Source organism: Misgurnus anguillicaudatus, chromosome 21 (assembly GCF_027580225.2).
Source record: "Misgurnus anguillicaudatus chromosome 21, ASM2758022v2, whole genome shotgun sequence".
In the NCBI taxonomy this organism is placed as follows: Eukaryota; Metazoa; Chordata; class Actinopteri; order Cypriniformes; family Cobitidae; genus Misgurnus; species Misgurnus anguillicaudatus.
The window spans coordinates 63,238,259-63,265,952 of record NC_073357.2 but is presented as its reverse complement, the minus strand read 5'-3'; the positions used below and the strand labels follow the sequence as shown (position 1 = coordinate 63,265,952).

The window sequence follows — 27,694 nt, the reverse complement described above, 5'->3', positions numbered from 1 at the left end:
TTTTTTTAAATAATAACATTCCGGTACAACATAACAACTTAACTCATTAACAGATAAAATTATATAAAATGTAACAAAGTTTAAAATGTAGGTTAACACTAATGAAAAATAATTATAATTTGACAGGAAATGTAAGTACTTTAATTAAAACATACAATCAGTAAGAACTTAAATAAATGTGGATGTCTGTGTGGGTGCTGAAAACTAGTCCGTCTGCTGTTCATGCTCCATCTGTAAAAGTAAATAGAATAAAATTGATTAGATCCTGTGCAGTAAGTACAAATATTAAATATGAATAGTCAAAACTGCTATTATAAACTACAAACTATAAGCTAATCCTTTAAAGTTTTCTGGTATTCAGAAACAAGATATTTTGGAAATGTAGCTATACAATTGTAATACAAAGTTTTGAATTTACATAATTTCAACTTAAAATAGTTTTCTACAGCAATCATTATAAATGACAAATAAACATCTCTTCCAAAATGAATTTACGTAAAACAAGAAAAAAAACGTACATCTGTCATTAATCACAAATGCAAGTGTTTTCATTTTATGATGATTATGTAAGCAAGGTTTTATAGTTAGCTCCTGGTTCCAGTATCCTTGTTAAAGGAACACGCTGACATTTTGGGATCTTAGCTTTTTCACCGTATCCCCCAAAGTAAGATAAGTCCATACATACCTTTCTCATCTCCGTGCATGCTGTAACTCTGTCTGACGTACCCACCGCTAGCTTATCTTAGCACAAAGTCTGGAATTGAATGGCTCCAGCTAGCATACAGCTCCCAATAAATGACAAAATAATGCCAACATTTTCCTATTTCTGTGTTGTGATTTATATAGTCACACCGTGTACAAATAACAAGGTCATATGAGACACAGCTATCTTTTAACAGTATACATACTGGGAACTATATTCTCAGAAGACGAAGCACTGCTACTTGTGTGGAGTGATTAGCACAACTTTGACCAAACTCTCTGCTCCTCACCAGGGGGCTTCTCGGGTGCTGCGAGCAAATCACTCCACCCAAGTAGCAGTGCTTCACCTTCTAAGAATATAGTTCCAAGTATGTATACTCTTAAAAGATGGTTGTGTCTCATAGGACCTTGTTATTTGTACACGGTGTGACGATACAAATCACAACACATAAATAGGAAAATGTTATTGGGAGCAGTATGCTAGCTGGAGCCATTCACTTCCAGTCCTTGTGCTAAGCTAAGCTAGAGGGGGCTGCGTCAGACAGAGTTACGGAATTCACAGAGATGAAAAAGGTATGTATGGACTTATCTAACTCTGGGGAATACGGTGAATAAGCTAAAATCTCAAAATGTTGGTGTGTTCCTTTAAGCATAATTTATCACATGCACAAAAAATGTGTTGGTCAGCGTGGTAAGTTGGTGCTCACACTAACCAACACAGAATGTACAACTGATCGTTAAACATGTGTGACTGCAATGCGTTCTATGATTAATAAACTGTAATGTCAATACTATAACTGATATTATGTTTATGTGAGGCTCCAGCGCGTTCACTAATTTTGACGTTATAACAGCAGAGACTACTTAAAATCAGTGGCGGCCGGTGATTTCTTTTTCAAGGGCGCACAATATGTCACAACATGCATTTAGCCCGTCATGTGTGTGGTTCATCATTTTAAAATATGTGTTCTGTGCGTCATGTGAACCATGCAGTGATGGAGTACTCGAGTCCTGGACTCGGACTCGAGTCCGACTCGAGTCACTATTCTTTGGACTCGAGTCCGACTCGAGAATCCATTCTCTGGACTTGTGACTCGACTTGGACTCGCGGACTGATGACTCGTACTTGGACTCGGACTTGAGGATATATACAATCGGACTTGAGCATTCATCACTTTGTTTTTGACTAAATATGTTATAAAAAATTATATAATGTGTTACACTTTTCCTGTTTCGTGCCCAAGACCGGTCACGATCTCCCTTCACAGACACTGCTACCTCTCGCTCTCTTTGCTTGACAACACACTCACTGACGTCACTCACTTTTACGCTCGTGCAATGCATGATGCATGATTCGCGGGCTAAATGTTCACATTTGTAAAATGCAGAAAGACGTGCCCCGGATCGTGAAGTTCGCCTACGCGAATTTTGCTTCTAATGCTGGAAAGAGCAGCGCTAAATGTTGTGTGTGTAGGTAAAAGACTGGGACAACAACCTCAAACTTTAACAGACACCTGTCACGGATGCACCCAGAAAAGTAAGTAAAATGCTTTCCAGTGCCTAACGTTAGCTTTTTTCAAAAAATATTACTGACTAATGCATATATAACTAACAGAAGAAGCTAGGGTTAATGTATGTCTGGTTCAGATTACAGCATTTTTTGTCTGTTGATAACTTCAAAAGAGTAACTAAACCCTAATCCAAGTTTTTTTTAGTTACTGATCTGTAAGAATGATGGTTTATTAGTGCTGTTCATTGATTTTGATGTACGTTTTTTGACATTTGGATATAAAGTGTTTTAATACTACAATATATGGTGTAAAAACGTCTGAGTGCTGCCCTCTTCAGGTTGAACGGTGGCTACTGCAGTTGAATTTTCCTATTTGATGTTGGGTCCAAAAAATGACTCCTACTATGGAAAATAATTTTTTTTTTTTTAAAGAAAATCATTTCAGGATGTTTTCTTAATAGACTTCAATGCCAACTCAGTTGTTTGTTCTTATTTCCTCAAAAAACAAAATGCAGCATAATTACACATTAAATTTGTAAATTTTCTACGCTAGTTCTCAATCACAAGTTAAAACAATGGAAGTATACACATGCTTTTGATGGCTTTGTAAAGTTACAAAGTGTGTTGCAAAGTGTATGTGTCAAATCAGTAAATAAACTCCCTTTGCAATCGTGACAGTGGTGTCATTTTTGTTTAATGTAGAACCTCTTTAATACATTTTATCAGTTTTTTGAAGGTCCCAAAGTGGAGACATGTAGGCACTCTCAGACTCGAATACAGGACTTGAGACTCGACTCGGACTCGAACACTGGGGACTTGAGACTCGACTCGGACTCGAACTCTGGTAATGGTGACTCGACTTGGACTCGACTCGGACTCTTCTTTGGTGACTCGGACTTGGACTCGGACTCGAACACTGGAACTCGAGACTCGACTCAGACTCGAACTCTGGTAATGGTGACTCGACTTGGACTCGACTCGGACTCTTCTTTGGTGACTCGGACTTGGACTCGGACTCGAACACTGGGACTCGAGACTCGACTCGGACTCGACAGTTGGTGACTCGACTACAACACTGAAACCATGTGCATCATGCTTCTTGTCAAAATAATTGCCTGCTGTACACAAGTCTGAAGGGTTTATGAAAATGATAAAAGATATAATTTGCCAGATACTCCCTTAATCTTATGTGTAATCATAGTTTAGTTTTAGTGACTTGGGAATATTTTGTGAACGTGAGTGTCTTTTGACGCGTGTGCATGAGGCATTTATTTTGACAGGACGCATGATGCACATGGTTCACATGATGCAACAAACACATATTTTGGAATGACGAGCAACACACATGACACTCCAATACACACATTTTGATTTTCGGTCCCCTCGGAAGAGAAGTCAACGGCCGCCACTGTTTGAAATACAAATTATTAGTCACACGGATAGGAGTAAGATATCCAACACTGTGTACACTCACTATAAAAAAAAACACATTGTGCCTTTGCAAAATAATGAATATACACCTTCAGACATCTCGTTTTTGTAAACTTGAGGCATGGTTGCAGAAATGAAATAAAATTGTGTATTTTTGTCTTGCAGTTTTGTTTCTTTTTTGTCTGTCATAATTCTGGGGTGACTCACCCTTGACTCACGATGGGGAGCATATTTTAAAGTGTCTGCAATGCAGTCCTCTAACACCTTAGCTGGCACTTTTGGGTGGATCTTTTGGCAGGCTTCTAAAAAGGTTTGCATAAGATAATTAACATTTAAGTAACAAGCATAAAAAACTAGCATTTTTAACAATCACATTATTTTGCGAAAACTTAAAATTTTAGGCAACATTTATGTGAACTGTAACAAAATATTTGTCATATGACCCCTTTAAAGAACCATTTCTTAAAAGAATAGATTAGATTAAACTTTATTGTCATTGCACATGTAAAGTACAGGGCAACAAAATGCAGAATAGGTGATGCTAAGTGCAACCCAGTCTCACTCGTGATACGTACCTCTGCCTACATTTCTGCATAACCATTACTCCTGGTACAAATCGTTGAAGCTTTCGATGGAATGTCCACTAGAGGCGTACAGGACCATAGTGGTGACTAACAAAAGGGACGGTATTGAATGTTTCACATGCATCTGTCTGTTTTGGTCAGCTGTGTTTCATTAAAATTAAACCACAAGGACTGTGTAAGTTGCTATGCATCTCGCACATTTGCATGCATACGATTCTAAACAGGTACCAAACAGCAAAAATCTACTTAACAAAGAGGAGTGGATGTTAATTTCTGTATGTGTCTGCTTTGTAACTTTTACAAATCCCCCATCAAAATGAACAGAAACAAAATGCCTCTTGTGAACATTCCATTGAAAGCTGCAACGATTTGTACCAGGAGTAATGCATTTCAGGATATGTAGAATTGTAGGCAGAGGTACATATCGCAAGTGAGCCTGGGTTGGATATGATCACTGAAAATGCATCTTACAGACCTGCCAACCTTGGAATTTTTTTTGAGTACAGTAGGATCGGCCGAAAGGACAGAACACGGGTGTTTAACATATCATTTAACACATGCACGCGCAGACACACACACGCACACACACACACACACACCTCTTGGTAACTTTCAAGGTAACATACTGCACATTGCACTCACTTTTTTCCCATCCAGCCATAATCTGCTTTAAAAATAATTATAAATGTGAATAAAATCATGTTTAACAAAATTTGCCATACATGGTGATTAATAACATTATTAATGTTAAGTACTGTATTCTCCAAAGTTTAGCATGTCTGCACAAACACTGTTAAAGTGATATTTCTGTTAAATAGTGGGTGATAGTTCACCCATAAATGACATTCTGTTATCATTTACTCATATTGTTCCAAACGGTCATGATTTCGTTCTTGAGTGAAACAAAAAAATGTTTTTCCCTGACTAGCAAAAAATACAATGGAGAGCAGTGGGAACCAGACACTGTTTGGTTACCAACATTTTTTTAAAATAACTTGTGTTCCACACAATAAAGAATCTCAAAGGTTTGGACGGTCTGTACTGTTATGTAAACTATGACTGAATTACATTTTTTAAGTTAACTACCCCTTTAAAGTGCTTGTTGCAGGTTAACCACCACTGTCGATTAATGGGTACATAAATCACTCAAGATATGTGTATAATTATTAAAATGTCTCAAAAATGGTCTTAAAGACCACTTTTTTTTACGTTTTTGGTATTAACGGTTTTTTAACGCAATTCTGTGATGACGTCACGTTGGGGAGAAGTGGAGAAAGACTCAGCCAGAGCCATAGAGATAGATGAGACATTTATTGCTGTTTAATACTTACGTATATAATTTGGAAATCATATATACATCGTAGGAAATATATAATGTGTTATACTGCAAAGTTGCCTTGCTAATTATTATTTATGATATATGTGGAGATAAATAAAACTTCGCAAATCTGCTGATTTGATCCATTCATGTCCTGACCACCAGGCTAGAGATTTTTAAACATCCTTAATCCACACTTACTAGTCTATCAAATAATATCTCAAATATATTGTTTTGTGAAATAAAAGGATGCTTTGTTATATTGTTTATGCGATTATAACGAATCACACAATCATTTTATGCAGCAGCAGTCAGCAGCTGCAGCACACTCGGATCCGACCGCATACATACTGTAATAAACAGACGTTCCGCGGCTTTTTACATCACGACAGACTATGCCATTTGAGGAGGAACCGCTCATTGATCACCGTATTTTTACAAATCCTGTACATTTTTGGACCTGCCAAACAGGTTGAGCACTTTTATATACTTTGTTGAGCAGAAAGGCTGCTCAGTTTGACCAGCGGGCTGCGGGAACCGGCCGCACATCACCCCGCCAGATGGTGTTGCTAATATAACTCGAAATGTACAACTATTATCAGATCGGCCCACCGGGAAAGTCCCGACTCTCTCGATTGCCATTCCGCTACTGGCTGTAAGAAAGTGAGTGCGTTTGGGTCGATGGTACCCGCGAACAAACGTGACGTGCTTCACTCACCTTCAAGGATTAGAGACATGCTGCCAAAACCGTTTGTGCTGAAGATCGCATAAAGTTACACCCATTTCAGGCAGGATCATGGACCCCCTCAAGCCAGCATGCATGAGTATGTTAATTGTTTGTTTACTTTCTACACGAAGATATGCTACCTTATGCTATCTGGCTGTCTGCCTATCTCTCTATACTAGCCTATCCATCTGTCTGTCTATCTATCTATCTATTATCTGCGCTATCAGAACTGTACTTTACTCGTCTTTCTATAGTCATTCTCAAGGCGGCTTTGGTAAATTCTCTCCCCAGCGTGACGTCATACAGTGCGTTGTGGGGGAAAGGAGAATCATTGCAAACCGCTGTACTTTTTCATACTTTTTCGGGTTTTGTGATACCCAACAACATAAAATACAATGGATAACAGTTTACATGTTTATTATCAACAAGCAAATTGCACAAATTCGTTGAAAAATTTTACCTGCAAAACGCCCTTTAAAGGCGGAGTCCACGATGTTTGAAAAACGCGTTGGAAAAGGAGACGGGCCGACTACCAAAACACACTTATAGCCAATCAAATCAAATCAAATGCCGGGTTGCGTATGTGTGGGGCGGGTCTATCAACAGAAGGTCCAGATTCTATTGGGGTAGGGGCGTGTTTGTTTAGGTGATTTCAAATATCAACATTGGCTTTCAAACATCATGGACTCCGCCTTTAAGACAGTATTTTAACACTGCTTTAAATTCAACCATAACTGTGACAGTACTGCTGTTTACTGTATGTCTGTCTTTAATTTATTGTAGCTTTATTTACAGTACAGTACGGCATGGGCACCTATCACGTGGGTGCTCGAGACACGAGATATTCTCCATGTATAAAACTTTATTTGATGTGGTTTGTATATGACGTTTTATTTTATTGACAATTATCAAGAGCGCATTATTGTAGAGCGCATTTAATCCGCTTCACTCGGATGTCAGGTGGATTCCCTTCACTGAGAGTGAATTTTCAGTTTTTATTTGACTAAAACTTGATGATCTGCCCCATGGTAAAATCATGGTACTTTTTCGTAAGTGCTCAATTATAAAATATGCTAATTTACAAATCAGAAGTAATGTTAGCGCATCTTGCGGTCAAGTGCACGTTATGAAACGGAGCCCGCGAGACCGTCGACTTCATAGGATTAAGCTAAATCATTATTTCAACTTTGCACATTCACCCTGACCAGTTAACCTTAGGGGGTCAGACGTCTTCACTCTCCGTTGAAAAAGATTGTCAGAAACAGCGGGTGGAGGACAGAGATCACACGGGATTTTAAGGTTCCGTTGATAGCAGACTCTTGTTACTGATTGGCCATACGACTTGTCAATCATCCCCACTTTCTATGTGGTGGATGAGCCCAGTGCTATGATTGGACATATTTTTTTTTTTCTGTTGCTTGTTTCGAGTACTTTGGGCGGCAGAGGCGTCATCAGGTTTTTGCGTAGTTTAGAGTGACAAATCGTACCACCGTACATTGAGGTCAAAATGAGTACCTGCTACGCAAAATGCGTACAGGTTGGCAGGTCTGATCTTATTATCAAGTGTTCCTTTTGTGAGTCTTAAGAATTTAATACTCACGAATGATCACGCTGCAAATGTTCAGCTCTCCAAATTTTTTTTTCCCCTTCCTTCCTCTCATGCTGTATTTTGACCATAGACTATTAGTTCCAATTGTACGCAAGACCCTGCGGATGGCATCGCCAGGTGTTTTGCCTCCGAGGAGGCTTAAGTAATGGACCTATAATAAAAAAAAAGAATGAATTACTTTAGAACAGATAGCTGCTTCCATTCATAATACATGTACTGTGAATAGTTAAATTAAAAATGTTGAAAAGTAACCCAGGTAAAAAAAGTATTGAATGTACCAAAAATATACTTAAATACAAGCAAGTACATTTGAAGTACATTGTTTTGTGCTAAATAAAAGTATAAATTATAACTATACTAACTGAAAGTATAATTTTACTTTACTAGTAAATCAGGGCACCTGCATAAAATATACTAAATGCTCATTCATGTATTCAATTCATGTATTCTGACATATTACCATAGTTGGACTCTCAAGCTAAAGATGGGCTGGGTAAAAAAACAGACGTATGACAGACATCTTTTCCAAATACACTTTGTCAATATTTGCACAAATCTCGGAAAGTTTTTAATGACACAGCGGATGAAAGTATGAGGAAACACCTTGTATAGGCAATTCTCATGGAAAAGAGCATGCACACATCAACTAGAGCGAGAGCAAAAGGCACGCCCATCAACGTACTTCGTTCGGGTTACAGATGTCACGAGCAGCGCTATACAGGAATTGGTCAAAACAGATTTGTTGTTCTATTTTCAGATCACAAAATCAACATCACCGGGGTTGTTGTGGTGACAGAATTTTCCCACCGGTTAATCAGCGCGTGACAAACCCGGGTGGGGACATGCGCATTTTGCTTTCACTTTTGAATTAGATGCAATTGTTTAAATGTAGCGCTTGCGTACGCTGCGTTAAATCGCATATCCATGTGCAATGCGAGTCAGGGTTCCTACAGGTTTATTCAAGTTAAATTCAAATCTTTTTAAGACCTTTTTAAGACCATTTATAATGGTTGAATAAAGGGTTTATTATTATTCTTAATAAATAACACAACAACAAAACGATCTCGCTTATATTAAACATTATATATGTATATTATAACAAAACAAGTAAGCACGTGTCTTCTGCCATTGTCTGCTCAGTCAGCTTGCCTCGCACACGCTGACAGGAATATGCTCTGTGATGTGACGTGCGTTCAGCTCCACTGAATTCAGGCAGCAGACACATTCAGTTGTTAGTGTTTGCTCTCTCTTATGAAACTAAATGATTTATTTACAAGAAAATATCAAAACTACGGTGAAAGACGGTGTTGCGGTGGGTAAGTGATCTAACCGGTGAGAGGCTGAAGCACCGTGTATCACCGGTTATACCAACTACCGCAACAAGCCTAGTCACCAAAGAAGTGTGTTTCTGTTTGTGAGGGAAATTTTGTGAGGGAGATTTTTCAGCTTCCCATAGAACCCAGCATTAAGGGAACAGTGGATACAGTTAGTTTTTCCAGGGCAACAACGCAGTTGTGCAAGTGTGTTTGTATGTTCCTGTCATTTTGGTGACAAATGTTTTATAAACAAGGCCCAGAGTTTGACGCTGAATTTGCAGATAGTTTTAAAACTGAATTATGGATGATAAAAGACCTGGTAATGAGTCGGAAAAGACAGACGGGAAGTACTGCGACTGCATCAAATGTCTGTGTTTTCTTATCAATCGGTGCAAAAGAGCATAATGTAACATCACAAACGTATAGTTAACCAAAAATTATGATGTATTGTGTTAATCATTGTCTCGTTACCTAAAAGATAATACCATTATGAACCATGTCAGCAACTCCTACTAACTGATAGGTGGGATTGAAAACAATTTTACACAGTGGGGATAGTTGTCAGACAGTATTATAATTAAGCCTCAGGTATACAATGATAATAAAATGAAAACAATGTAAATTGTAACTTTGGTACGGAACCCAAGACTACATGAAGTTCGATTGCAATGAACTATGGCACAACACATGACAATTTGTGTGCTTTGAGCATGCTTTGCTTGCTTGAAGATAACAGCATTATATACATCACAGCACATTTTAGATGATGAAAAATCACCAACTTGTATTTTGGAAAATACAGAAGATGAAATTTACTTACATTTTTTTTTCGGAAGTCATTGTCTTGCAGCTTCAGACACAAATCATCCAATTCTTGAGAGCTCTGGCAAGGATTCACCAGAAACTCACAAGAAGTGTCGCTTGTTTGGACAACAGTTCTTAAAAGAGTTTCAATGGCTGACATCTTTTGCTCCAGTTTGTCCAGCCTGACAAACATGGCTCGCTCCAGCTTCTTCAATTCAGTACTGCCTGAAATGTGCATGTTAATATGCAAAAGATAAGCAGGTCAAACATCTGCAGCACAATATTTAAATTGCTTGATAAAGACAATGGAGTGGCACATGTCTAAATTGGGATACTGGAGGTCCAGCAGCACTCAACTCAACATTTCAAAACAAAGACATAAGTGTATATAATATAATGTTATTATAATTTACATAATGATAATAAATGCTTACTTAATGGATGTAAAATGGAAAATAATGACTAAAAAGAAGCATACAGTAAGTTTGACTGTTTACAAAAGATAAACATGTAACTAGGAGTACTGTAAAGATGCTGAAAGAGATGTTTATCCATAAACAAAAATGTATCTGTATTCATTTGTAATAAATATATTATTATTATTATGCACTAAACACGTTTGTATGTAGTTGGAAGTCCCAGTGCCACCCCTCTTAAATTTTAGTGTACATCCCAGTCTACTAAGAAGTTTGGACTTACACAAATTGGTTTGCCCAGCTGATGAAGGAACATCTTGGGACACATCAGCTGAAAATGAGAAAAACAATGTCTAGCTAACAAACAAGATAAGGACACTGAATAGCTTTGCTTATGTAAATGTAATGTTACAGGACAATGTTCAAAGCTCAGCATGCTTTGAAATATCACAAAAGCTTTGCTGATGTGTACTGTGGGACAATATTTCAGCATGTTTATTTAAACACTGTTGTGTAAAAAGGTTTCTTTTTAGATGCCGAGTTTTTACAGAAGTCATTGCTGAATTTTTCAGTGCAACTTTGTTTTGGAAGGATGAAAGTTATTTTCAGTTATTTTCATATCACAAAATTTTTACAGATTTCTGCTTATTCGAATCACAGACAGATAACGTAGCATTAAGATTGCATTTATTCAAATACATTAAGTTATTGTGTATGTTAATCAGTCTGTTTCATGCTGAAAACATGCTTTCAGTATCCAGCTACAACAACTATAACTTCCCTATCGTCGTCAAAACCATCAGGGGCATCATGGACCAATTTTTTTAAGGGGGCACAGTGTGCACAGTTCACAGAAATTTGTGCATACACAGACATTAAACAAAATATTATAGAGCTTTCAGACTAACTTTTATATAAAATACTATTCAATCGGAACAATGACATATTGGCATCATATTTACATCTGAAACGGCATGTTTTATTTATGTGAGTTTTAATAAATTAAATTAACATTTAAAATTAAATTTAAATTAATAAATTGTGTCATTAGTGCATTTTGCACAACAAATGCATGTCATTTTAAATAAAAAAGTATACAAACAACGAAAATGACATAAGCTATAGCCACGTGATTGATTTTAATGTTCAATAATGATTTTATAAAATATGTTTAGATAAAACTATTAGAGGAATGGATTTTTGCATTCAATTTTACCTCATATGTGAGCATGTGTGATTCTGCGCCCCCGTGAACTCTGGCGAACTTTGGCGTAGTACCAAGACGACGAATCTAGAAATCTCTACTAATATAACGTTGAGACGGTCACATTTTAAACGATACATTTTCTACACAGAGGATGTTAACTGCACATTACCGTACTGGGGTTTGTTGTGAGTGTTTCTTACATGTTTTAATTCCTCAGATAGCCAAATGAAGCAGCAACAGTAAAGAGCTAGTGAGCGCGCTCAGACGCTAATGACATCTGCGACTGCGCTGACTGCAGCGCCTGCCGCCAGAATATGTAATGTAACATGATAAAAACACTATCAAAACGGCAAACATCTCTGAAAAGTGACAAGGACGCAGCACAGAATTGATACCGTAATATTGTGCATATTAAACCGATTAAAAGACAAGTAACAGAGGGCGCTTCTTTGATTTTGAGCACAGAATTGATACCGTAATATTGTGCATATTAAACCGATTAAAAGACAAGTAACAGAGGGCGCTTCTTTGATTTTGAGCACAGAATTGATACCGTAATATTGTGCATATTAAACCGATTAAAAGACAAGTAACAGAGGGCGCTTCTTTGATTTTGAGGTTGCATGAAAATTCCATTTGGCTCCAAAAAAACCAAGGGGGCACGTGCCCCCTCAGTTTGAATGGGCATGACGCCTCTGTTAACCATCACATTCTTTCTGATTTGAGTCATTGATTTATATCAAACTAGCTTTATAAATGTAACATTTGAATGCGTTGGCATAAATTTTACTCATGATAGTGAAGCGCTTATGGAGCAAGTAAGACCTTAACCTTCTGACTCATGAATAATTATGGGAGACGATAAACTGATGAACTGTCAATGTACATCAACCATCCATGTTAGTCATTGCTCTGATGTTAGCTTTAAACCCACAAGATGAAAATTAACCATTCTCTCCTAAAATTAAAATGAACAGATGCTACCATTATCTTCTATGATCAGCAACACAAATCTGTAAAAAGGGTATTTAAAATTAAAATCATAATTTTTTCTAACCCTTCTGCAAAAGATGCACATATGACTCTTCAGAACAACACTAAGATAAAAAAGGAGATTCATGACCATTAAATGGTTAAGAATGATTATAATGTAAAGGAATAAACCAACTATTTTTAGATAACTATCCAAATTGTGACACATTAATACACACAAAAAAACGAATATAATAATTTAAATATAATTTCCTACCTTCGAATAGAAGTTCCCTGTCAGACTCAGGTTCTTGACGAATTAAAAGCCCTGAAGAACAAGGTTCGGAAAATGTGTTTCTTGGCAACGTTTCAGGAATGCTTTCTGTTATAAAAAATAAATAATGGTTTAATGTCAGCAATCATTTTAGTTAAGTTGTTTTATACTATTTATTTACAAGCTAATTAAAAATGACAAAAACATAACAATTAAAAATGTGTATATACCAAAACAAAGAAACTCACTCTTTGACATTCGTTCACCAAAAAATTATCTCCTTGGGGTGACTAAAACGAAATTAATTAAATATAAATTAAAATTAATGAAACACTAAACATATAATATATATATATATATATATATATATATATATACACACACACTCACACGTTGGTGTGCTCATTATGTTGTCTTTGTTAATGGGTCTTTTTGATGATGGTTGATCTTCCTCATGACCTAGCATGTAAAAAGAGCGCTTAAGGAAATGTTTGTTATGCAGGGATAATCAAGCTTGTTAAAACAATAACTTACATCTGGATGTATTTACAGTGCGTGACATCTTTGGTGCTGGCATGTCCTCTTCATCTAGAAATATAATTCCAATTATACAACATAACTGTATAAGTCAACTACACATGAACAGGGTTTCTGCAGGTTTTACAAAGTCAAATGTAACTTTTTACAACTATTATGAATGAAATTTAAAATCTCAATGAAGTCCAATTTTATAGACCAGTGTGCATGTGTTCATTAATTTTTTAAGACCTTTTATCTTTCATGACAAAAAACAAGATCAAAACGAGACACAGGATTGGGTTCACGAGAATAAGAGACAAGACTTTTACACTTCAAGAGGACGTTTTAAGAAATCCTTAATAATAAAATACATGAATAGAAAACAGCCATTTATTTAACGGAACTCACAATTATTTTGGTAATTGATGATTATCAAGTAATCTGATATTTTTGGTAATAAAATAGACATAAGTGGGCAAAACCATTTAAAATGACAATAATGATGAGACGAAACTTAATAGGGATGTGCAGTCCGATGCAATACGCATATCGATATTATGTATGGTATTGCATAGCCTACAACACCATACATAAAGATACATATGAAGCAGCTACCGATGCGATGCACAGAGCAAATCTGGGAATCTTACTATCCCTAAATCTAAATAAATACATTGTTTTTGTTAATAACAATGTTAAAAAATATAGGGGTGATTTCCCGGACAGGGTTTAGATTATTCCAGGACTATGTCTTGTTTATATTAGGACATTTTAGGAGTTTCTTAGGAACACACCTTATAAAATACAATACTGGTGTGCATCTTGAGACAAAACAATAGAAGTGACATATTTTATGGCAAAAATAGAAATAATTCAATTGAGAAGAGACATTGGCGTCTTATGCACAGGACACGCAAGCAGTGGGCTTTAATGCATGGCAGAGTGAGAGACTGCACCAATGAAATCTTATATATCATTTAATTCATAATTATAAATCATATATGATATTTTCTGCAAACGGGAAATGCTTTATGTAGTTAATGTGCAGGTTTGTGTTTGATGGGTCTGCATGTGACACAAGCATTTTGAGGGAGAGCGCACTGGCAAACTGTCATGTCATCACCTATTAGCTGGCAGCAGTAAATTTAAGTTTATAATAATGATAATCCAAATGGCTTTTCAACTATCACTGCGGTTAAAGGCATACGCGGGGATGAGCGAAAGAAATTATCAAAAAAAAAAAAATAATTATTCTAACATGCTGGCAGAGCATTACAACCAGCATTAGAGGCGTTGCATTTTGATTTTGAAATTAAGACCCCACAGGAACCCTGATAAATGTAACAAAATATTTACATTTAAAGCTAGGGTAGGTAAAGTTTTACAATGGGTAACAGGTATCTTCACAACCTGATAGCAATCATGATCAAAGTAATCTGATTTAAACAAACATGTCTTCTATGGAAGTTTTAAGACCAACAAATGTTAACCAACTGCATGTATTACACACTACACAAACCCTGCTTGCACAAGCCAAAGCACATTTGAATCTGCCAGTTATGAACATTCTACATTCATACATTCTAAAATCTTATATGTGGGACCGTACTCCCAAAAGTGGCAATTTAACTGCAACATTTGAATAACAAATATATATTCTCCTCTGCCAATTTTTTAAACAGTATTTACCACTATCCTCCAGTGGTCTTCTGTATCTGGCTGGCCGCCGTACTGGTCTTCGGGAAGGTTCTTCATCACTCTCCAGGTTTGAAGTAACGGTTGCCTGGTTTGACTTGAGTCTGGCTTCCTCATAGTTTTCTGTAAAGAACATGGCAGCTTGTTTTGACCAGAATGACTATTAAATAAAGATGCACCGATTGCAATTTTCTTGGCAGATTCCGTTTTTTTTCTGTAGGTGTGGCCTGCCGATACTGATTTTTTGCCAATTCCAATTTTCTTTCTAAGAACTACACTTTTCTGTCATAAAAATATTTTTTTATGATGGTCTTCTTTCATTTGAAAAAATCTCAAAATAAAGTGCTCTCAAACTTTGTCAAGCTTACTGACATTATGTTAGATGTCCAAATATCAGTTGGTCAGCTGTGGTTAGAAGCATAGTTCCTAGTTAGTATGACGTTTTGAAAAAAAAAAAAACAAGCAAGTGTTGTAAACCTTTTTAGCGAAGACCAGGAGACTTGGATTTCCTCGAGCAGTAGTCTTTATTGCAGAAAGCGATCTTCCAATCAGAGCATAGAGCTCGGGGCGCTGCAGTCACCAAGTCTTCGCTAAAAAGGTTTACAACACAAGCGACATGCAGTGCATTCTATATCGGTTAATCTAAACATATTTCAAATGTACATTATTTACAGCAACATTAAATCGATCTGAACAGATTAATTAGTAGGCTACTCCACCTCCTATTTGTCTGGAGATCATCAACTATATTGTTGAATCAACATGGTTCAAACAACAGATGTGCAGCACAGTTACTATATTTTCAGGAAACAGTCGTGACAAGCTAGTTAGTTTCTCCCAACACTATACATTGTACTATAGTAGTTCAGCAGCGAGTTATGTTGTTGTTCTGGAAACGAATCCCCAGCAGAGTGCTGCACACGAGCAAGTGAACTGGTGGAAAAATATCAACGTGTCCTTTGCGGATGTGGGCCAAGAACCAATATAGGGATGGGCAGACTGTACAGGAGTTCGGGTTACGTCTTTATGTAAAACAGATCACATTTACTGGTACCGAATGAACTTAATGCAGCTGTTGGATAACGAGTCAAGAGCTCAAAATTGGAATGTCGTGAGAACGGTGTCTGCCAATTTCGGTCTCTGGAAGGTCGATCGGTGCATCTCCAGTATTAAACATCTAAGTGATAATGTAAAAAAAATCAAATCATAAATACCTGCATAAACCAGAACAGATGCCAAGTGTTTTGACCACATGGCAGGATCTGGAACGTCTCTGCGCTTAACTTTGGCTGTAAAGTTTTTTGAGGCCAATAGCAATATATACCCTGTTAAAAAAGATTTTCATGTCAACAGGCATTAGCTTACAATGTTGATTTAGTGAAGATTATTCACACAACACTATTCACATTTGCAATCAGAGATGAATTGATCAAGTAATCAGACATCAATAAATATCACCAAATTTTCTATAAAAAATACCTCATTTGTTGTTTCAAGCCAGTTGGAAGGAACAACATCAACTGTATTGTCTTGGGGGAACTTAATTACTGCATATCTCTAAAAGAGAAAACAACTGAGGATTTGGAGCCAAAGGAAAACAAGTTATTTGCACTTGTCACAAACGTGACTAACCCTGTTGGCTCCAATCCTTGATCAGGTGAGATTAATATGTACAAGCATATATTTACACTATATACACACACACACAAAGTAATGCAGTTTAATGATATCAAAAGCACAGGTATGGGTTCAAAGTAATTTCTTAATTCAAGGGATAATTTACCCAAAATGAAAACTTAATCCTTATTTACTCACCCTTTTGTGTTGCTTTAATGCTGTATATATTTCTTTCTTTTCCAGACCACAACATGAAATAAAAAAAAAGTCCTGCATGTGCTTGTGCACATAATTGCAGTGTATGGTGAGCAGCACTTGTAAAAAGATACAAAATTATCACATAGTGGTCCTTTGGTAAAAATAATGTATATTCCAAATGTTCTGGGGCTATATGACAGCGTTTGGTTACATTATTTATTATTTAAAGAATATCCTGACTTGACAGTTGGACTCTATTAGCGGGGCAGGTTGCATCGACTTGCCCAGCTAAAGCACACAAGTTGTAAAAAAAGATTAATAAAAATGAAACCATTCAGTGAAAACCCTTGACATTACCTAACCTTAATCTCTAACACCACAAGCTCACCACAACCCGACCATACACGCCAACCCGTTTGACTAAGGCCCGAAGCCCCACTGTCGTCGTTAATGCAGGTTCAGTGGCAAACGGTTCTGTATGGCATACTATCTACCGCAATACACAACAACACCGGATCACAAGAAAACGGCAAAATCTCACCTGGACCCGACTATATGTGCCAACCCGTTTGACTAAGGCCAGAGGCCCCACTGTCGTCGTTAATGCAGGTTCAGTGGCAAACAGTGGCAAACTATTTACCGCAATTACCCAGCAACTCCGGACAACTGGACTTGATGTTGCTACTTCCCTGAGGCACCATTGAGACTCCCTGGGATGGTCAAATGAGTGATGGCACCCCTTTGGATTGTCAAGTGGGCACGATATATTTACCTCTGAGAAGAAAGTACATGGATTGTATTTCATGTCACGTTTTTATTAATCTTTATTTAATTTATTAAATGCATTCACTTTGGTTTGCCTCTGACCAAACCCTAATGTATACCAGCAGAATAATTGGAAATATATGCCACGTGCCACATGGGACCATTCTGATACTTTTGAATGTTTTTTAAAAGCTTGATGCTGATCGCTATATACTGTTATTATTTATAAATTAAAAGGTTCCATCATATAAGACCCCTTATTGAATTTCTTCTGTGTGACATAAATGTAAATTTTGAGAAATATTCTGACTGCTATTTTCCACAAAATGAAAGTAGATAGTAACACCATAAAGGAGAAAATGTACTATAAAAACACCATAACACATTTTCTGAAACCATCTGATTTTTGTTCAAGCAACAAGCCAAAAATAATAAAAAGCAAACCAAGGCTAAGTGTTTCTTCAGCGATTTTAAAGGGATACTTCACCGATTTAGCATTCAGCTTTGTATCTGTAGAAACCCGGCAGTATTACTGAATGACCATGTTTCCCTCCATCATTTCCCCCTGAGAGGAGAGATATCTGCATTTTGGTTCTGCAAAAAGTCCTCCGATGATGCAAAAATCGTCATATTACATCATCGGAGGACTTTTTTGCAGAACCAAAATGCAGATATCTCTCCTCTCAGGGGGAAATGAGGGAGGGAAACATGGTCATTCAGTAATACTGCCGGGTTTCTACAGATACAAAGCTGAATGCTAAATTGGTGAAGTATCCCTTTAATGGAAAACACTGAAAAGAATCCAAATTTTGTATACCCCTCTTATAAGCTAAAATATAAACCTAGCTATCACGGATCAAGGCCTTCTGGGGCCAAATGTAATGTACTACATTAGAATTAGAATAAACGTGAATAAGAGTTGAGAGGAATGGTAAATGATGAGTTTTAAGTGAGAAATTGCTTAAACTGTAGTTTGTTTCTTTACACAAACCCTTTAATGCTTTGGATGATTTACAATATAAAACACATCACAGAGTATGTTGCCCAACCTTAGTCTTATAGCTTATGCCAATTCTCTTTGATTTTATGGAAATAGCAGTATGAACATTGTCCAAAGAGTGTCCTTTTATGTCCTACAGTTAAAAAAGTCATACAGGTTCAAACTAGGGCTGTCAAACAAAATGAAAGTTTGTGTTTGCATAATATGTGTGTGTACTGTGTGTAATTATTATGTATAAACAAATACAAACATCCTTGTATAAATTTAACACATACACACACATTAGTTGATATGCAATATATAAACACATAAATTAATACACTAGTCAACATTTGAGGTGGATCAAAAAGTTTGTCAAAGTTGTCCCAAGACAAAAATGCATATTGTTGAATATTTCAAGTCAACTTTTGTGAAAGGTTTTGATCCACTTAAAATGTTGACTAGTATATATACGTATGTTTTTTAAACAAATACATGAATGTGTGTGTGTTTATATATTAATACTAATTACACAGCACACAAACATATATTTTATGCAAACACAAACGCTTACTTTGAATATGATTATTCGGCAATAGTTACAGCCCTAGTTTGAACCATCACAAAGGGTGTTTCAATGATTTAAAACAATAAAAAAAAAAAAAATCCTGAACAATTCTGTAAGTTTAAAAAAAAAGTTATTTTCTGATGCTAAATTTAAAAACAGCATTCAAATGTATTTTTCCACATGAAGAGGGTGATAAAACAGAGATTTGAGATAACTACTCAAAATGAATGGAGGACTGTAAGGACAATCTGGACATCATTTTCTGCCTCAATTAAAAATGCCTTTCTGACCAATAGCTTCTGAGGCATTTTTTTCATTCTGGTGTGTGTCACATGGGCCTTGTAAACACCAATTAGCCTGGAGTCACAAGGCAGCATGAAATGCGACTCAAGGTTGTCGTAAACACGACAAAGCAGCATTCTTTCCATGTCCTCTGTAGCGTCTACTACAGAAACAACTTCACAACACTGAAAGTCACTAAGAACAAATGCATTGTTCGGTTTCCGTGCTTTCACCACAACTGTGGGTTTGTTCTGCAGTTCCTCCCTGTGCTTGTCAAGTTCACAAAGACGTTTTACAATTTGCGACAGAGGGTTTCTACCCGAGCGTACTAATGTCTTCAGCTGGTGCAGGTAATTTTCAAAAGGAAAAGCACTACACTCATCTAGCCCACCGTACGCATGCGCATCAGAAGCAAGGTGCACCATAGAGTGCACATTGTACACGAGGAACTCATCCCCATACAACTTTCTACCTTCCTCTACAAATCGAACCAGAAGATCTGCTGCAAAAGTAGCATACTGTTTCACAAGATGAGGGCATACTAGAATAGCCAATGCCACACTGAACAGCATAAAATGTTCATAGAGTTCATTAGGAAGAACACCTTTTAGCACAATTTTGCCTGTGTAAAGGGCAAACTGTCTCAGTTCGGTAGCTTTCCACCGGTCAATTTCTTGTAGGCCACGTGGCTTCCTAGCAAAAAGGTCTGGCATGAAGGGTCTTAAACCAAGAAGCCTGGCACTGATCTCCCTCACTTGGCCTGATGATAATCTGGTCCTAAGATGTCCACGCAACCACAAAACAATGAGTTTTCTCATTACTCCAAGACAGCACTGATGCATGTAGTCTGCAGGAAACTGCTGAATCATGTCTATTTCGAGCATGCAAAAAGGAGACACACCTAATTGGTGGTGCTCTTCCTGAAACTGCTCACGGAAAGTCACGTCTGTTCTCAAAGTAAGATTAGTCACCTCTGGGTATATAACACGCCCGCCATCCCAAAAGCCTTTCTGTGTGCACTTGTCACAACCAAAGTAGCCTGAATATTGCTTTGTGCACTTAACAAGTGCTTTTGCAGGCGCATCACAACTGATGCAGCGCAGATGAACTCGTAAAGGACCCGTGTCAGTTTCTAATCCATTTAGTAAAATGTCCTTGAGGTCATGCACTACATCTGTCAAAAAGTCAAGGTCCGTAGGCTTAGACACACCATAACAAAGAGCAAGTGGAAAGACAGTGGAAGGGGACAAATTGATTTTGCACAAAACTGGCCACAGTGACTGACTGCTACTTTTGAATAATGGTAAGCCGTCAATATTCAAAGAAATGTCCAGACAGTCTAAGTGTGTGACAACACTTTCAGGGTACATTTTCATATACTTAGACAGCTGTTCTTTGCATCCAAAGTAGAAATATTGCATCCCAGATTTGAAGTCAAAGTTCACAGTTTCACAAGTACCGAGCAATGTTCTTGCGGTTCTTGGGAGCTCTGGGTGATCCTCACAAAGAATTTTAAGAAGGCCATCAAGTGTATTATGTTTGACCTGAAATTCATTGGCCCACTGTGCAAGTCTATCTCCTAAAGGCAGCATGTCATCTAATTCTGCGTCACCAAAATTTGCATCAGAATTAGCTTGAGCCCCCTGCATTTCAACATCAGACTCAAATTCACTTTGTGTTCCCTCAAGGGACTCTGAGTGCAAAAGGGGCACACCAACACTAACACTACCACTGTTAGAGCTTGTTTGTGTCTCCATTTTGTCTACAAGAGACAAATCAGATTTCTGCTGATCTCTTTTCACTCTTTTCCAGAGTGTGTTGTATTTTTGTTTTGTAGACATTTTTAATCACCACCCTCACAACAACCTCAAATGATGAAAGAATCACCAACATACCATGTCTGATTCCATTTAGCCTTCTTTCCCTGTGGATAAGAATACAGAGAAATTATAAACATAGTGGGCCTCATTTATCATTCTAAGGTAGAAACAAGAGCAAACAGTCGCCCACATAACATTATTTTTCAATGCTCTATTCACCAAATGTATGTTAATAGACTACAGTATGAGATACAATAGCACAACTCTCTCTAAAGTTTACACATCAAGGGTTCGGGGCATCTTTGATGGGAATGATATAGTGATGACTGGAGCTGGACCGGACACATTCAACCGTGTGTGCATAAAAAACACTGCTCACTTTAGCGCCTTTTGCAGTTAAATTGTTTAAAATCACTTAAGTGTTAACATTTGCAAGCCTTTGAAACAAGTGCAAATGTTAAACTTTCCATATTTAAATTTGCGTATTATTCCGTGAATCACATGCGAGCGAACCATGGGTCGTACGGATCACAGATCAACTGTAATCTGTCAAAGCACTATTCACTTGCCTAAAATTGGAATTGCTGTTTTGGAAATGTATGTTTTAACTGGCAGTTCATATTACTTATTAAAGTCTTGCAGCCGTTTCTCACCGTAATAAATGGCACCATCAGATACTATCTCATTTATACATGCGCTGCAGCTCCCCATTGTGGTTTTTTGAAGAGATTGCAATGGTTTCAGATCATCGCGATGATTGCACATGATGTTAAACAATCGCGATGAGACGATTATTTAATCATTGTTACAGCCCTAGTTATGAATATTATGCCGTAGTTTAATTTGAGTGTCGAATTGAAATATACATCGCTGCTTGCACCGTCAATCGTTAGCATAAGAGCGGCTAAAGCTAATGCGTATAGAGGGTATGCATTGACGTCACTTTTCCACGTGACCACGCGAGAGCTCGCCCGGTTGAGTGGCAAAACGTGCAACAAAATGGCTGGTTTTCATAGGGGCTGCTGCGAAAATGCCAGTTAAACTGACTATTATCAGCTTAAATTAAATTTAGTTGGACTTGATAGCAGAGGTGGACAATACTTAGTTACATTAGTTACATTTTCCAAGCATCTGTGCTTTATTAGGATGTTTGTATTGGGAAAATGTTTTATTTCACTACATTCTAAAGCATAGAATCATAATGTGTATTCATTAATATTGCATATTAAAATTTATTTAATTCCTAATTACATTAAAATTGTGTACTTTTACTTAAGTAAAAGTACTTTAATGTACTTAAACTTCTTAACACGCACCGGCCCGGCGGCGGGCCCTAGGGGGCGTTTTTACGTGTTTTTGTACTTTGTTTAACATCAAATATTCAATCAACAATCATAAACTTTGCATTATTTGAAAGTTTAAACACTCTAAATTCATGTTCTGAGCTTATTTTTGCAATCAATACACTTGTGTGGAAAGGGTTAAATGAAATGCAGACAGAATGCATATAAAAATGGTTGTGGGTACTCACATATCTTGCCATATGGTTCTGATAATTTCTGACAATTCCCAAAAACTTCAACGTACATTGCAACATAAGGGTCCACTCTTCAAAAAGCATCCCACGTTTTAATCCAAAACAACGAAAAATAGTGAAAAATCCAGCAATATCTTCCTTTGTTTACATCCGCGCGTAGGGCTGTGCGATTTAGGGGAAAAATCTAATTGCGCCTTTTCTGCCAGGAATTGCGATTGCAATTCGATTTGCGATTAAATTTTGTAGCAGATGCAATGTGCATCTGCCTCTTTATATCATTAGATCTTACTGATACTGCTTATGGGTCTGGTGATTTAACTGTATTCTTGTTTTTTTTTTTTTTTTGTGAAAATAAGGAAACAAAAACAAAGAAATTAAGAATATAATTAAAACTTCTTGTTGTATGAAATGTAAAATGATCTTTAGCTTGGACTAACACTGTAACAGTATTTAAATAAGTGGGTTCATTATAGCTGCAACTTTAACATAACAATTTAAAATTTTTAAATGGGTGACTGAGTTTTACTGAAAAGATTTGAATGCATGTTTGTTTGTTTTTGTAAACAACTCAACTTCATAACTATCAAAATATTAAAAAGCTACATTTGGGATTTTAAAAATGAATATAAAATCCAAATGCGTTCAATGTCATGTCATTTCATTCAAGTGACATTAGCAACCCAGTTAAATGATATTTTAGTTTGTTTTAAATAAGGAGCCAGGCTTGTAAGCATTGTTGGGCGTGTGTGTGTGTAAAACACATCATCCGTTTTGAGAGACGCGGGCGTGAAGTCTTGCGATGCGGACTTGCGGAGACAGGCGTGAGTATTTAATAAGCATAGAGACACAGGCTGCGCATGTGCGTCAAGTTTAAACACCTTGTCTGTTGTGGAAGACGCACGCGCAAAGTCTTGCAATAGGGAAACGGGCACGAGTATTTAACAAGCATTGAGAGACACAGGCTGCGCGCATGCTTTAAATTGAAACCCCTCATCAGTTTTACTTGGCGCGGGCAGTGGACCAAACCACTGTGAGGCAAGGGAGGGGGAATCAAAATGTTTAAAACGTTTTTTGTTGTTGCTCCGTTTGCATTTGTATTGTTTCACTTCTTACACAACTATTTTAAGTATTAATAAAATTATTATTATTATAATTATTATAAAACGTATTATAAAATATTTTCAAAACACATATTTTAATGATATTTTAGGGGGGACAACCCTCACATAGGGGGGGTCCTGTCCCCCCCGGGATTTCCGCCCATGGTCACAGCACACCGACGTGAGTGCAACTGGAGGAGGACAGACAACTTTCCACCTTGGACAGCAGCAAATATAACCAGCATCATTGGCGCGAACTTTGAAAACGCGCTACCGGCGGAATGGATTATTTGCCAAGTCTTCCAATAACGCAAGATAAGCCATTGCACTGTGTCAAGCATTTGTCGGAGACTTAACTTATACAAATTACATGTAGAGCTTTCACAGATACATATCACAAATAAATCATTATACTTATTTGCTGTTACCATACTGACATTAATCATTTTAACACCTGCTTGTGGATAATAAATAGACACTTCTTTACTCACTGGAACAGGGTCCTGTGTAGTATCGCTATTCTACCACTAGATGCTCTGCGTACGCATACTCAGAGGTGTATATTTACACAGATTTCTACGTATAAGTGCAATTTGATAAATTCCACACTTTGCGTAAAACTGTTCCTACGCACAACTTTACGCACACTTCTGTGAGTATGCACGTTTGATAAATGAGGCCCCTGGACTTTTTTAAAATAAAAGCTCACAGAAACAACATTTTTTGGAGTATCATTCTCAAATTTGAATCACAGCATGGTCAGACATTCAGTTCACCTATATGGTGTCCTCAGGTGTCTTACATGACCATTTCATACCTTTTTTGCTAAGTGAATGTTATTTAAAGAAAAACGGAAGTCATTTAATGTATATTTTACCTGGTTTTACTCTGTTTCTTTACTACTCTGAGTTGTTATGACTATTTGGCAACAATATGTCAAGTGTCTAGTTTCAAACAAGACCAGAATTATGAATATAGACCATAGGGTTTAAGAGCTGCAGATGTTTTAGTTTGGAGTTGTCGTTTTTCAGAAAATGCTCAAAAATAGAAGTGCTAGCTAACAGGTTAAAATTAAATGTAAAACAAACACGTGTATTTATGAAATGTAATAGAATAAAAAATTATGATAATATGCTTTGGAATGTATGTTGTTTATTTAGATGCTATTCGGTTGCGGCTGGTTATTTCAATAACTGACTTGTTGCAAGCCAGCTGGTTATTGTGGGGAGTCCGAAACGTGACTCTAGACGAAACAAACTGTGATTGGTTGTTTGACATGTCGGTCAAACAACTCGTGGGCGGGCTTTGTCCAGAAAAAGCAGCGAAAAACACCAGACCTTAGCCGTTTCTCAATATGCGTTCTTGTCTGTACTTGCGTTCTTGTGAAACGTCATCAGTCGCGGCCCAAGTACTGTTCCAATTCAAAGTTCGCATCAAGCCCAAGTTCACATAAAATCCCCGGATGTGTTCTTGATCCGCCCATTTTATCGAGGATGCATCAGAGGAGACTTGTGTGGACTTATGACAGTGAAGTTTCCCATAATGCATTTCGCGTCAGGAGTTCGTTCTTCCGAGTCTGAACTTGCAAGTTCGAACTACGAAAGACACAAGTCCGAGTTTGGCGTACTTGGTATTGAGAAACGGCTCTTGAGTATTGAAGTTCTGGCTACGTGAGACTAACCTTCGGCTTACCGCAGCCTTGCGAATCACTCTCTAAGACGACTCGTAACTCCCAAGCCATATTGAAGATTTGTTCAAACTGAACGAATCGGTAATGAACAACCCATCACTAAAAAAATGACGGTGTTGTGTCGAAGTCTGTTCCCCCTATTTTTCCCTTCAGTGTAGTGTTTTTATGGCGTTTTTATCACGTTATAGGTTTTATTATTTATATATTTAAAGTTTTAATGGCTACTGAGATGTATATGTGTGCATTTATGTAATGTATCTGTATTGTTCTTAATGGTAAGTCAATTATTTTTACAGTATGAATCATATTATATGTATAATATTTATTTAATTATGTATGCAAACATTACATTTTTAAAACAACCAGTAAAGGGAAAAAAAAGGAAAAAGACAGGCTATATTTTAAAAGAAATACCCTAATAGAAAACTGTCAAATGTATGAAATATTTAATAAATTGTATTATAAAATACATGATATTATGCCTTTTTAGTATAACCAATTCAAATCTTTAATCTTTCTAAATGTAACGTGATGAAAACGCTATAAAAGCACTACACTAAAGGGAAACATAGGGGGAACTGAGTTCGACACAACAACGGCTTTGCCCGTGTTTTTCGACGTGCGGCCCACCGCAATCTAAAATCCGTCAACGTTACACACTTGTGGGCGTGCAAACTATTGGTTTTTAACGTCAAATAACAACTTTTACCTCACAACAGGTCACCCAGGCTACACCTGTTATAAATGCTCTTAGCATAAATAATCTGTGAGATACAAATTATAAGGTGACAAAATCTAAAATTTTAAATAAAAGTAATTGAGATTAGCTATCACTTGACCGTAACGTTAACTTAATGAGCACTTACCGTTTCTTGTGATGTTGTCACAGATGAAGTGTTTTCGTATCCGCTATTAACTTTCCGCTAATGACCACCAAATGCAGATTTTCTCACTCTATTATCACAATAAAAAAATGCATACGATAAATCGACTGTGTTGCAGTCATTTAGTCAAAGACATTTATTAAAATAAAATATACATTTATCAACCACCTCGAACATAACTGTTACCTGACTGAACCACCTCAAATAATCCGCACAAAATGGCGATCGGAACAAGTGTGCAGCCAAGCAAAAACTGACATGGCGTCAAAATATCGCGAGAACTATTTGAAATCAGACTTCTCGAATTGCTATCGCGCTATTGTGACGTCATTCACTTCGCAGTTCTTACAGCACCGCATGAAGTCGAAGAGTGTCACTATCAGATTTTGGGCGGGAACATTAGAAATTTGAAATGTAAAAACGGGCTTATTTAAAGATGACCAAAACCTTACAACATCATCTACCTTTTCTTAGCTTTGGGGCAATTTATCGGCGTGGAAAATTAAAGTATGTTTTTACATACCGGGTCACAAATGTTACTGTAATGAAATGCTCTAGCTAAAATAATCAGTGTGATATAAATTATAAGGTGATACAATTTAAATAATGGCAATTAACCAAGCTAACACTTCATATTCAGTAAGAAAATAAATAATTGGCACTTACCTTTTCTAGACGTGTGCTGTCTGCTCGAAGACCTTTTTGTGTCTTTGTGCGCATGCGCTAGTGATGGGTCGTTCGCGAACGAGCGGCTCTAAGAGCTGATTCTTTGTAGCGAACGAGCAGAGCCTAATCTTCAGACGCATGCAGAGGAGCCGGCTCTTCTAAGGGAGCCGAGCCAGAAGAGCCGAATCTATGAAAAGAGCCGGACTGCCATCACTAAAATGTAGAGCCAGCGCTTGAGCCGAAAGAGCCGAATCAATGGAAAGAGCCGGACTGCCCATCACTAGCATGCGCGACGCGTCCGCAAATGGCAATCAGATAAACAGCGTTGCACAGAAACATAACCAGGAGTTGACCAGTGATCAGTCTTAATATTTTAATGAGTGCTACTTTTCATATAAGATTCTTAAATTCATATAAAATCAAGACTTGTGTTTATTTAATTAATTGTTAATTAATTATTCAAATGCAATAAATATGTTTTTATTTGGTCTTTTGTAATTGTTT

At 37.1% G+C, this 27,694-nt stretch overlaps 1 protein-coding gene across 3 annotated transcripts; it reads right to left on the bottom strand.

Moving 5' to 3' along the window:
• Positions 1-32: 32 nt before the first annotated feature.
• LOC129433523 (uncharacterized) lies at positions 33-27,694 on the bottom strand. 3 transcript variants are annotated; one of them, XM_073859614.1, is made up of 15 exons: positions 27,191-27,694; positions 26,507-26,594; positions 21,389-21,417; positions 16,564-16,641; positions 16,299-16,409; positions 15,079-15,207; positions 13,405-13,458; positions 13,261-13,329; positions 13,119-13,160; positions 12,874-12,978; positions 10,701-10,748; positions 10,018-10,226; positions 7,873-8,032; positions 3,851-3,945; positions 33-231 (listed from the first exon to the last, which is right to left on the bottom strand). In XM_073859614.1, the coding sequence occupies exons 9-15, from the start codon at positions 13,126-13,128 to the stop codon at positions 205-207; spliced, it is 654 nt and encodes a 217-aa protein (XP_073715715.1). In that variant the 5' UTR covers positions 13,129-13,160; positions 13,261-13,329; positions 13,405-13,458; positions 15,079-15,207; positions 16,299-16,409; positions 16,564-16,641; positions 21,389-21,417; positions 26,507-26,594; positions 27,191-27,694; the 3' UTR covers positions 33-204. The 3 variants fall into 3 exon arrangements, with proteins under 3 accessions (XP_073715715.1, XP_073715714.1, XP_073715716.1); XM_073859613.1 differs by lacking the exon at positions 27,191-27,694 and having other exon boundaries at positions 26,507-27,158; XM_073859615.1 differs by lacking the exons at positions 21,389-21,417; positions 26,507-26,594; positions 27,191-27,694 and having other exon boundaries at positions 16,564-18,132.

Coding starts and splice junctions, on each gene's coding strand:
- LOC129433523 (XM_073859614.1), bottom strand. Junction 10,227..10,700: donor AGCTGGGCAAACCAATTTGT/GTAAGTCCAAAC, acceptor TGCACATTTCAG/GCAGTACTGAATTGAAGAAG. Junction 3,946..7,872: donor CATTTGCAGCGTGATCATTC/GTGAGTATTAAA, acceptor AAACCTTTTTAG/AAGCCTGCCAAAAGATCCAC.